Source organism: Crocodylus siamensis, chromosome 11 (genome assembly GCF_052110815.1).
Source record: "Crocodylus siamensis isolate JL-2025a chromosome 11, ASM5211081v1, whole genome shotgun sequence".
NCBI classification, from domain to species: Eukaryota; Metazoa; Chordata; order Crocodylia; family Crocodylidae; genus Crocodylus; species Crocodylus siamensis.
The window spans coordinates 47,058,501-47,071,079 of NC_143405.1; the positions used below are offsets into that span (position 1 = coordinate 47,058,501).

At 48.8% G+C, this 12,579-nt stretch overlaps 1 protein-coding gene across 1 annotated transcript in view; it reads left to right on the forward strand.

Moving 5' to 3' along the window:
• The window catches only part of SLC26A6 (solute carrier family 26 member 6), a 30,219-nt gene extending 18,572 nt beyond the window's left edge, over positions 1-11,647 (forward strand). Inside the window, exons 17-20 of the mRNA XM_090022772.1 lie at positions 5,194-5,409; positions 6,139-6,193; positions 6,783-6,919; positions 7,395-11,647. Of these exons, the coding sequence (XP_089878898.1) occupies positions 5,194-5,409; positions 6,139-6,193; positions 6,783-6,919; positions 7,395-7,418 (432 nt within the window). The 3' untranslated portion in view covers positions 7,419-11,647. The remainder of the gene's footprint in view (positions 1-5,193; positions 5,410-6,138; positions 6,194-6,782; positions 6,920-7,394) is intronic.
• The last annotated feature ends 932 nt before the right edge of the window (positions 11,648-12,579 follow it).

Here is a 12,579-nt window from a genome sequence, read left to right on the forward strand (position 1 = left end):
GAAGGCACCCAGAAAGTAGTGGACTTCATAGGGGCAGAGTTAGACTGCTTGGATCCCTTGGAAAGCCAGCAGGTCCCAGGACCAAGGAAGCTTGGTCTGTGGAGGAAATAGGCAGGGTCTTTAAAGAGGCCTCTTGTAGGAGTGTTACCTCCTTCCACTCTGAGACCCCAGCCAGGGAGAGGGGTCCTTGAGTGGCCTCTCCAGAGAAGGTGGCCACCTGTGATATCTTTGCAGTCCAGGAGGAGGCAGGGATGCTCTGATAACTTGTTTCCAATGCAGGAAGAATGGTTGTTGATATTGGGGCTGCCCTCAGATGGACTGTGGATATGCCCATGCCTGTGTCTTGGAGTCGTGGTGGGAGAGCCCAGATCAGAAGGGACATGTGGTCCCACTTAAGATGGGGGAAGTCCATGTTGTAGGGTTCATAGACTTGGGCTCTAGCCAGACCTTTGTCCATAAGCAGCATATGAATACAGCAGACATCCCAGTCAATTAGTGTGTTTATGTCATGTATTCATGGAGATACCTGACCATACCCCATAACATGTGGGACCATTGTGGGACAGGAAGTTAACATGACAGCTGGTGGCCAGCCATCTAGCTTATCCAGTGGTGGTGGGATAAAACTGGGGCTTGATGGCTAAATTGTTGAGATTGGCTTGAAGAATTGATAGAAGCCAGGCTGACCCCAATTCCATTGAGCTAGAGCTGGGGGAAGTATTTCCCTTCTCTGACCCTGAACTCTTTGGATATCAACCCAGATCACACCAAGAGCAGCAGCAGATCAGATGGGAGGCCTTCTCGAGCCAGAAGAAACACTTGAGAATAGGAAGTTGGGGTTCAATATAATCTGGACTGTCCTCCAGAAGATTCAGAGGGTCAGGATACCCCAGGAGCTCCTTGGGAGGTTGGACTAGATCAGGCTGGGGAGAAGTCTGGATTTCACTTGTGATCAAAGGGAAGACCCTGTATATGCTCCCCTTTATGACTGACTGGGTCAGGCCAATGGGGTCATAGTACATGCAAGCTTACTAGCTTAGGACTTCCATTTTGAGTTATAGGGGACCTCTTGATGGGAGTGACCAAAGACAAGGCCACAGGAAACTGGTAGTCCAAACTATTAGAGCCAAAGGAGTACCACAGCCAGATTCTGAAACTAGTCCACGATGTACTATGGGGAGGCCTTTAGGGGATAGAAAAGATCCAGGATAAGAGTGCTGGTAAGGTTTTTATGGCCTGGGGTATATCAATAAATCAAGGATATACCAAGAAATCAAGGACCATTGTGCATCAAGCCCTAAAGGCCAGCTGGTTGTTCCCCCACCCCACCCATAAGGCCTGACTGGTGCCCATCCCATTGGTAAGCATATCCTTTGAGCAGGTTGGAGTGGACTTGGTGGGACTACTGGAGCCCAGCTCAAGAGGGTCCAAGTTCATCCTGGGCCTTGCTGACTATGCCACCCACTACCCTGAGGCTATGGTGATCCACTTAGCTTCAGCACAACCTGTGGCCTCCGAGCTATTACACAGATTCTCCTAGGTGGGCACTCTCTGGCATCTTTTGACTGACCGGGGCACAGTCTTTATGTCCCGATTATTGCAAAAAGTTTGGGGTTTATTGAAGGCCCATTCTGTAAAGACTTCAGTGTACCATCCTTGAACAGAGAGATTAGTCAAAAGATTTAACTGGACACTGAAGGGGATGTTGAGAAAATTTGTCTTGGAAGAGCCTCAGAATTGGGACTAGTTATTACCATACTTACTGTTCTCCATTCAGGAGGATGCACAGACTTCCATGAGCTTTTTGCCCTTTGAATTATTGTATGGGAGGCAGCTCTGGGACATGTTAGATCTCTTACAAGAATCCTGGCAGGATCAGGGGAAAACAACACAGACTATAGTTCAGTATGCCCTGAAGCTATGGGAAAGATCAGACCTGATGGGTGCCCTTGCAAAAGAATCTCAGGGCTGCACAGCAGGTACAGGAACAGCAACACAATAAAAATGCTCAGAACTGGGTTTATCAACCAGGGGATAGAGTGTTACTACTTCTCCCCTCCTCAGAGAGTAAGTTGCTGGCTAAGTGGCAAAGCCCTTTTGAGGTCCTCTGATGGTAAACAAGGTAAATTATGAAGTTTGCCTCAAAGGGAAATGGTAGGGTTCACGTCAACCTGTTGAAGCCTTGGAGGGCCTGAGAAGCCAATATGGTCTCTACATGTTTGCTGGGACTTGCCCTGGGGATTCTAGATCCCTTTCAGATCCAATGGTTGGCCTTGTGCTAGGGGCGGGGGTTTGACCCCAACTCAATGGGCTGAAGTAAAAAGCCTATTGGAGGACTTTAAAGAGGTGTTTAGTGATTCCAGATAGAACTACACTGATTGAACACCAAATTATCTTCAAGCTGGACTGTGCAAATCAGAAAGGATACTCAAGAGTTCCAGCACAGCTGAGGGAAACATTAGAACAAGAAATTAAGAAGATGCTGGACCTAGGGCTGATAAAAGAATCTGCCAGGGAGTGGAGTAGTCCAATTGTTTTGGTGCCAAAGCTGGATCACACCATCTGATTTTGTTTTGATTTCCATAAAGTCAATGCCATTTCAAAGTGTGATGCATATTCTATGCTCAGAATAGATAAAATGGTGGAAGGAATAAGCAACACAAAGTATATAACCAGTCTGGATTTAACCAAAGAGTATTGACAAATACCTCTGGACCCAGCGTTCTGAGAAATCACATCCTCTGCAACACCTTGTGAACTCTACCACTTCCAGACTCCACCTTTTGGTCTCCATGGGGGCCCTGTGACTTTCCAACTTCCAGTGGACAAAATACTCTGCCCACACTGGACATATGAGTCCGCCTATCTGGACAATGTACAACACATGGGTGGAATACCTCCAGTGGGTGAGACAGGTGCTGCAGTCAATGCAAGTGACTGGCCTCACAGTCAACCCTGCTAAATCTCACCTGGCATGCATGAAGACTAGATATTTAGGATATGTACTGGGCAATGGCAAGATCAGGCCCTTCATGGACAAAGTAAAGGCCATGGTGGAATCTCCAGTACCAGCAACCAAATGGCAGGTGAAATCATTTTTAGGGTAAGTGAGCTACTGTTGGTGGTTCATCCTACAGTTTGCTGCCATTACAGCCCCACTAACTGACCTGCTATGGAAGGGAGTACCTCAAAGGATCCAGTGGTCACCCAAGTGTGAGACAGCATTTGGGACAGTAAAATGGCAACCATACAGTGCGCAGATCCCACACAGCCCAGACTTAACAAAGGAGTGCATATTACAGGTGGATGCCTAAGAGCAAGACTTGTCCCAGAATATGAAGATGAAGAACACCAATGGGAAGCTCCTACCCCAAGAGCAAAAATATGCTGTAATAGAGCAGTGTCTAGCAATTAAGTGGGCATTTGAGACCTCTTGGAGGCCCACTTTCCATTGGTGGCTGATCATGCCTCCTTAACATAGCTTAACGCTATGCAGGAGACCAACCTGAGGTTGATGACCTGTCCATGCACCCTTTTGATTTTTCAATGTGCCACCACCCTAGGATTGCAAATATAAATGCAGACTTCTTCTTCCAAGATGGGGACAGGGGGAGGGAAGGAGTTAAAAATGGAAGAATGTATCCTGGGCTCCACTCTTGGGAGGGGGGATCATAACAAGGTGCATGGCTCAGGGGTAGAAGCCCAGCTGCAGAGTGTTAGAGGGTACTAGCCTGCCTGCCTAGGAGCACTGGGCCAGCTGATGGGGATGATTGGCTGGCCCTGGAGGAAGTTAAAAGCTCCCAGAAAGGTGATGCTGGAGACAAGGGAAGCTGAGAAGAAAGGCAACAGTGCAGCATTATAGTGAAGCCCATGATGGCCTGGATAGGAGAGTCAGGGGGGGATTTTGTTGATATTTTATTATTGTGTTTCATTTGAGGTAGGAACAGGGGAAAACTGACTCCTGGGCCAGGCTAGAGGAGGAACAACCTACTGCAATGATCCTAAGATTTCTATGTCTAATTTTAGTAACAGAAAAAAATAATTAGAGATAGATTAGAGAGACTTTTACAGCCCATATCTGGACACGATGTTCTGGGAAGAGGCCAGCAAACATTATGTGAAAAAACATGCCTCTCTATTCTAGGGACAGAGCCAAAAAAGGACATAGGTGGTTTACATGGGATATTGGCTGAATTACATGGCTAAATCCAAAAGTGCAATGCTGAAAACCCTCCTCAACTATCCCCTAACCCTAAACTCCGCAGGTGCCCGAGTCACCTGAAGTGAAGGAGTTAGGCACCAGGATTTATCAAGAACTCTCCCAGCTTTGATCAACACTTCAATGCAATGCATAATGACAGTCATAAAATCAAATAATATCTGCAGGATATTACCCTAGCCACTCAGCAGCTGGCTAAGGGTAAAATCTTTTCAGGGCAGTTTGTTCCACAATGAGCTGTTATAGTGATTTCCACTTTCCTTTCACTGGCTGTGGTTACTGGATCAGATGAGCCACTGGAGGAAACAAAGCTGTGTCTTTATGCTGTGTCGTGTTACATCCCAAACTGCTTTCCTGGTACTGATTGGCCTGGCGGAGGGTGATGAGTGCTGTGGGCTGCACTCAGCCCTCTATCACTTCTCTGTTGCCAACTAGCTTTGACAATAAAAGACTGCTCCAAAGACCTTGAAGGCATCTGACCCTAAGAGTGATGATCTGTGGGTGAAGACTGGGACACACATTTACTGTGTGATCTTTAAGGCCCAAAGTCCTTGCCTGCCTGTGCTCAGGGTGCCTGACATAGGCTGCATGTCCCAGTCAGATTTTAAGCCTATTGACCACCTTAACTCACTGTACCATGCACACAAAGCCTCCTCAGCCAACTTCAAACATCTGCCAGTCTACCTCAAACTCTGCTGATCTCCTCCCTAGACAGGTGGGGAGTAACATGTGTCCTGGAGCTGTGCCAGACTTGAACAAGGACAGTACCCTTCTGCTCTGGCATGTACTGGGATAACTGGTGCCACCAGGTGCCAGTGTCTCCGTATGGCATCTCACTGTAAAGCCTTGCTTTTTACCTGTGGAAACAGATATTTTCCAGATTGCTTTGCTGCTGCTGCTGCTGCTCCACTCCTGTTAGCTGAGATATTCCCCTGGGAAATTAGATGAAAGGCCCCATGCTTTCTTCCCTACAGAACCCAGACAGTGATTGCAACGGAGCCGGCATCTCAGTAATAGACATCAATGGAAGCGTGACAGAATGGGAGTCCCAAAATGGCAATCCCCTGCCGGACCGTGGTGAGCCCACCTTGGTGTCTCTTGGCCTCCAGAAGCCTGAGCTCCACACTGTCATACTGGACTTCAGCTCTGCCAACTTTGTGGACTACGTCTGCATCAAGATCCTAAAGAACGTAAGGGCCAGGGAGGGAGGCAGGGAAAGGGGAGGACTCCCACAAAGGACACACCTCTGAATTGTGACTTCTGCAGAGTTCTGGGGAACGAGAGCTTTGTTACATCCTGGGCTGGGTGAAAAGTGCTTGCCTCAGCAATTTTCCTGTGCCCTTCGTAAAAGACTTGTCAGAGCCTGGCTCCAACTTTCAACACACCACAGCCATTCCCATCCCCAACCAGGGAGCCAATCCTGTCATTTATCATCCCTCTCTCTCAGTCATTTTCATCTGTAACAAAAGTGGGATTTCCAGTTTACACATCTGCTCCCTTGCACTGCCATTTTAATGGCTTACCCAGAGCTGCTGTTGTCACCTGGGCATGAACATGGCCGGATTAACCTTTAGTGGGCCCTAGGCAAACAAACTTATGGGTCCCTTCTTCACTTAGGGCCCTAGGCATGTGCCTAGTTTGCCTATGGATCAATCTGGCCATGGGCATGAGGCTGGAATGGATCTTTCATGTCCAACTGCTCTTTAACCCACTGGGGATCTGCTAGAGATGAAAAGCTATTCCAGTGGCATCAAAGAGCAGGAGGCACAAAAGGGCCAAGAGGATATCTGGGGTGGGCAACTGGCAGTCACTTTGTGCTTTATGCCATCCTGTTGACAAGGTGGATGTGGGGCATGTGGCACAGACTTGGCCATCTGCTGTGAGTCTTAACTTTCCTCTTTGCTTGGTGTCCTTTGCAGTTATTCCGGGATTTCCACGAGATTGAAATAGATGTGTTGCTCGTTGGCTGTCATGGTAAGAAGGCTGTAGAGGTCAAACTTAGCAAAGCCACAGACCTTCACATTTGTCAGCAACATGTCCCTGCAAAGGGGTACCTTGGGCCTCACTGATATCCCAGTTGGCACACCTCTGGGGCCAGTCATGAGAGCCGGTTCCACCATCTGCTGTTCCACCTCAGGCATTGCCCAGAGGGAGACAGCTTGTGGAAGTACTTCCACCTAAGGGAGATAACCAGTGTTCAGTTCCATGCAAGAAGATTCAATCTGGGGTTAATTCAACTGGATTTGGGTTGGTGGAAGAATCTTGCCCAAGGCTGGTTCAGGAGATCAGCCAAAGCCCCTTCCCACAGGCAGGAGTCCCTGGGGTTCAATGTCAGGTCCTACTTGTACTCTAGGATGTGACACCAGGTGACCATCCCCAGATCTCAGCACAAATTTTACTTGCCAGAGCAAAGGATTCAAAAGCCAAATTGTTAAGACAAAAGGGGAGAGCCTGTTCTGAGCATGGGGTGGAGTGGAGTGCCACAGATGGGCCTCTTGGCCTGTCTTCATCTTCGTTAATCAGGGTTTCTCAGTGCTATCAAAACTCACACTTCTCCCCACAGAGTCCATCATAACCCAGCTAGAACAAGGCAACTTCTTCAGTCAAACCATCACCAAGCACCAGCTCTTTGCCTCAGTGCATGATGCTATTACCCATGTCACCAAGCTGCAGGGATCGAGTCCACCAGAGCCAGTTATGGTAATTGCTCAGCCTTTTGCCTCACTTCTGGGAAATCAGTCCCCTTGATGATCTAAGTGGGAAAGCAGCTTTAGTTCCCAGGTTTGGTCACGTTGGCTGCCACCTTTCTGCCAGGCTTGTGTGTCTCTTCCAACTACACCAGCTAGATCAGCAGCCTTCTCCCATCAGCTATGGTAACATGCCTGCTCCTACCCAGCCAATATGTTCTCATCACCTATGTCCCCAGCCCTGCCCACAGTTCACAGTTCACCAGTCCTTTTTTCAGTTATGCTGGTCCTTACTAACTCCATCCCATCCAGAGGGCCCAGCACACACACTGCCATTCTGAGAAAACATTCCAGTGCCTTGAGATCCTGCATGGACAAGAGTGAGGGGCTTGCAGGGGGGAAAGCAGGACCTGTAGCAGTAAGAAAGCCAGGAGGTTGGGGAAGCAAAACAAAACCAAAGAAAATCATCTTGTTGTTTGACTCTTTAGACTTTTCCCAGCACTCATCTGTAGCCATCGTGGCATCCACCCTCCCCAGAAGCACAACAGGTGAGACGTAGCCATCAAGGTATGTTTCCAGAAGATTATTTGAGCTGGTTGATGTTTGCAAGGGCAGGTGATGAGGAAATCCTGCCATCAAAGACCAAAGATCGCCTGTTGCTGAGCATCTGCTTCAGACCCTGGAAATCTGGGATCATCTACCCTTGGGAAACCACTTCAGTCACCAGAGCAACTGGGAAACTACCTCAAAACCCTCCTTCAGCTGGCCATCTGCTTGATGCTGGAGAAACCTGGGATCTCCTGGGCTCAGGGCACAAGATCTCCTACAACTGGGAATCCCCGCAGACATGGGGAGCTTGTCTGGCACCATGTGTGTCACATTTTTGGGGTGCAGCATGAGGAGAAGAGAAGCTGCACCTCTGACGTGACTGTTTGGATACATGGTGCCTTAGAACAGCTCCACTGACTGTCTGGAAAACTCTAGACAGAGAGCAATACTGAAACACCATGAAGCCTGGGCCCTGCCTAGCCACATCCATCTCCCTATTTCTTTCTCACTTGCCTCTCTTATATTGTGGTTATCATGACCACAGCCAGAAACTTGATTTTGCCAAGTTGTGTGAATATGTACAGAGCTTATTGAAGAGCAAGAAAACATTCAGATAAGGGGTCATGCTTAGGGTTATTTATTATCGTCTCACTGTGGTGAATGAGACAATCATGAAATCATATATGCCAGGGAAGGAAAAATGTAATAACTCAGCCATAGGCAACTGGTAGGGGAGCATGTGCCCCCCCTGAGATTGGCCGCTGCCGGCTTCTGCAGGCAGTCACCTCTTGCCACCCCGCCACCACCTCTGGCTTCTGTGAGCAGTTGCTGCTCACCATATTGCCACCACTGGCTTCTGCAGGTGTTTGCCGCTTGCCACACTGCCGGCTGCTGCGAGTGGTCACTGCTCACCACCTCCCTCCACCACTGCCACCAGCTTCTGCAGGCAGTTGCCGCTCACCACCCCGCCACCAACACTGCCACCCACAAACTGTGTCCCCCCAGTCTTAGGAGGCACCCATGAGCTCAGCTACCCTCTGCAGGAACATTTCCTACTGTAGTTTCAAGGGTACACAGCTAGTAAATATGGGACTAGAAAATGTTTTTAGCACTTGAATAGCCTGTTTGATCTGCCACAATGTTCCCAGACACAGAATTAGTTGTGATTTTCTGGTGTCTAAGCTGAATTAATGTTGCGTATCGAGGACTTAATTTTATAACATGATCCTGATTTATTGTTTCTCAATAAATGTGTTTTTACTCAAAGCATCTCTTTGTTGGCATATTTCTGACCTAAGACTCTGTGCCCATTTATGAGAATTTCATTTGACTCAATCATTAGAGCCACTCACTCCCGTTTCATGATGTGATTCATACTAAGCCCAGTCTTACTCTACCAGTCCTCTCTCAATACCTTGTGAAGCTGCTTTGCTAGGTGGAGTGAGGGGCACTCCTGCTCTGGGCAACCACAACAAAAGGCAGAATGCAACAGGGCATGAGCAATCGGATAAAATAGGGAATAGGTGTATGGAACTCAAGCTGAACCAAAGGGTTGGCGTAGAGCATCATGCCAGAGCCTCTCTCTGCCTGGCTCCAGTGTTGACTGTGCACTTTACCTCATTCAAAGGCAGCTCTTCGCACGCCTGGCCAATTCAATTGTCTGTGCAACAGTCTGCAATGTGATGCAGACAAGGGCAGGTGCCTTTCCCTCCACACCCACCCATTTTGATTCCTGCTCCAGCCAAACTTTAAAATCAATTGCCTGGAAAGGGCAGCAATATTTCTATTCAGGCAGTGCTGTGGGGGTCCATTGACTTCATGGCTCATTATAATGTAACTGATTTCTCCAAATCTCTCATCATTCCACAAGTGTTTAATGACCTTCTCTCCTTTTTAATGGTGTCGATGTTCCATTAATTGAATTACCCTTTCTGCTGGTAGCCATTCCTACTAATTTCTCATTTATTTCACAACCTGCACACTGTTTTAGCTCTACCTCTAAACCTTAACTCAGGTATAGTAGTATTAACTCAGGTATAGAAATGACTGACAGTGAAGGATTGGAGATGCTGTCTGTGAAGAAATCCCCCTGTATCTGCCACTCATTTGGGAGAAATCAAGTGACCCCTGTATCTCCTGGGTTTCTTCTTGGTACTGGCTGGTCAATCAGGTGACCTGGCCAGATAAAACTCCTAGGGGGAGAGGAGGGTCGCTCTCTTCCTCCAGCCAGCATTTTGAAAAGCTACAAGCAACGTGCCTCCAGGTACAACTTGGATGATTCTCTGTAAGTAAAGACCTGGAAACTAGCCAGAAGTCTAGAAATATGTATAGGCAGTCGCATCTTAAAAGGATCAGTGCATCTAATACAGGGATTTCCAACCTTTTTGAATGTGGGGCTGGATCATAAACTTTTTATCATCCAGTGTGCCAGCCAAAGGACCCCTCCCCCATTAGGAAGCTGCTGAGGAGCTGGGGAAGGGACAAGGGGTGGGAACGAAAGTAAACAGTGTTTACTTTCGTTTCCTGTCACAGCACCTCAGGCCTCAGAAAACGGCTTCACGGGCCACGTGGCAGCCCACAGGCCGTATGTTGGATAAGCCTGATCTAATATCTGCAACTTACTTTTGTTTGCTCAAAGGGTATTCTGACTTCCATATTCTACACCCACCACCAATAAAGGTATCAGGTTACAGAGTGCCTGGCTATGGAGTACTTGGGAGAGGGTAGCCTTTTGCTCTCTTTGCTTGGGTAGCAAAGCTGTGCTTGGTTTTCTATTTTCCTCTGGTATCAGATGCTATCTTTGGATGCTTTGGGCTGAAAGAAGCACCCCAAAATATTACTGTGGGCAAAGCACTCCCAAGGCTTGCAGGGTCTGTTTGCCCTGGGCTGTACAGAGCTCTACCAGAGACCAGTGCCTGTGTGGTGGCAGTGTTACCCCAGGTTTGTGGGTGTTCACCAGCTGGCAATAGGCTCCCTAGAGGAGACTCCTGAAGTGTGGTTTTGGGCCTGGCACAGTGAGGCAAGTGGTTGTGTGTAGCAGCACCCCCTACTGTGCCACCACACTGCCAAGATGCTCAAGGAGGCTAGATTTTGTTTTGTGAATCTGAATTAGAGATGTACATTTACCTATAATCACTACGGCACTAAGGACACTATGTTTTTACCTAGTTTGTTGTGAATTTTTAAAATTTAATATAGAATCTAGGATTTCTTAGGGTGGTATTTTTACTGGACTAATTATGTAGTTGGGATAAAATTACACATGCTTTTGGATGCAAGATGTTCTTTGTCAGGTATGACAAAGAATGCCTTGCATTCGAAAGCTTAAGAGAGCACCCAAAGAAATCGTTGCCTCTCACATAATTTCCAGGCTATCACAGCTACACCATCACTACACAAGACACATCATTACACATCAGGAGGTGCTACTTCACTGTCAGGGTGGCTAGGATCTGGAACCAACTTCCAAGCGAAGTGGTGCTGGCTCCTACCTTGGGGGTCTTTAAGACAAGGCTAGACAATCACCTTCCTGGTGTTGTTTGACCCCAGTACTCTTTCCTGCCATGGCAGGGGGTCAGACTTCATGATCTGCTCAGGTCCCTTCCAACCGTACTAACTATGAAACAATCTAGCAAATCAATGCACAGTTATTTTGCTGTTTGCTTTGATCTTAAGCCAAATAATATAGTGCTGCCCCCCTAGTGTATTAGTAAAGCTTCTGGTTTCTCTTTAACTGGAGAAAAAATGTGTGTTGTGCCATATGTGATGATGTGATGTGATACCATATGTCAGAGGTTCCCAACCAGCGGGCCGTGGCCTAGTGCCAGGCTGCAAAGGGTTGGCGGTTGTGGCACTAGCCCCACTCCTGTAGGCCCCCACAGTGAGGGAGGAAGTGGAGCTGCTGGGGCCAGGACAGGTGCTGAACAGTGGGGCGGAGTGTGGGATGGAGCTGTGGCTCATCTGGAGGGGTGCAGGCAGCTCCCACCATTGCATGCACCCTGGGAAGGCATGGCAGGGAGCACATGCCCCCAGATCTGTCCATGGGGCGGGACGGGGCGTGCTGGGGGCGGTACTGGGCTCTTCCCAGTGGTGGCTGGGCAGGGTTGTGCCCAGGGCAGGTGGTGACAGTGCTGGGAGTGGGGCTACAGGAAGGGCTGCAGCCATTCCAAAATTCACTGTAGCCCCCCAGCCTTGCCTCCCAGCTCAACGCAGCTCAATACCCTCACCAGGAACAGGCCGGCACTGCTCTGGCCCCAGCCCGCTCTGCTCTGCGCGCAGATCTGGGGGCACATGCCCCCAATGCCCTCCCAGGGTGCATGCAATGGTAGGAGCTGCCCCCATAACCCCCAGACAAGCTGTGGCTCTGTCCAGCACTCCACCCGGCTGTGCAGTGCCTGCCCCAGCCCCAGCAGCCCCACTCCCTCACCACGGGGCCCTACAGGAGCAGAGCTACAAGGGAGGGCTGCAGCCACTCCAGAATTTGCCATAGTCCCCCCAACCCAACCTCTCACTGCTGGTGCCGCTCACCCTCAGCACAGGCAAGCCCAGCCCAGCCCACAGCCATAGCCCACCCTGCCCTGCATGCAGATCAGGACACATGCCCCCCATGACCTCCCAGGGTGTGCGCAGTGCCAGGAGCCACCCCCACCCCTGAGCTGCTCAGCCCTGCGCCTCACCCCAGCTGGGCAGCCCCTGCCCCAGCTGCACTCACTGCGAAAGGTTGGCAAGTCGAAGACTGTCTCCTGAACTACATGAGGTGGTGAGTGATGTGATTCATATTGTCAATCATATCAAAGCACATGCACTAAATTCACGTTTGTCTGCATCGCTATGCAAGGATATGGGTGCTGAACACAAGCAGCTTCTCCTGCATACAGAATATCATTGGCTATCTAGAGGAAAGGCCCTGACCAGAATCTTTGAATTAAGAAAACAGTTGCAGATTTATCTTAGACAAAAAATCACCATTAGCTCTGCATTTCAATGACAAGAACTGGCTTGCTAAACTCACTTATTTGAGCAACATATTCACTGTACTGAATAAACTCAATCTCTCGATGCAAGGGAGAATGGCATCTGTTTTTAAAATGGCAGATAAAATCACAGCCTTTAAAACCAAGCTGG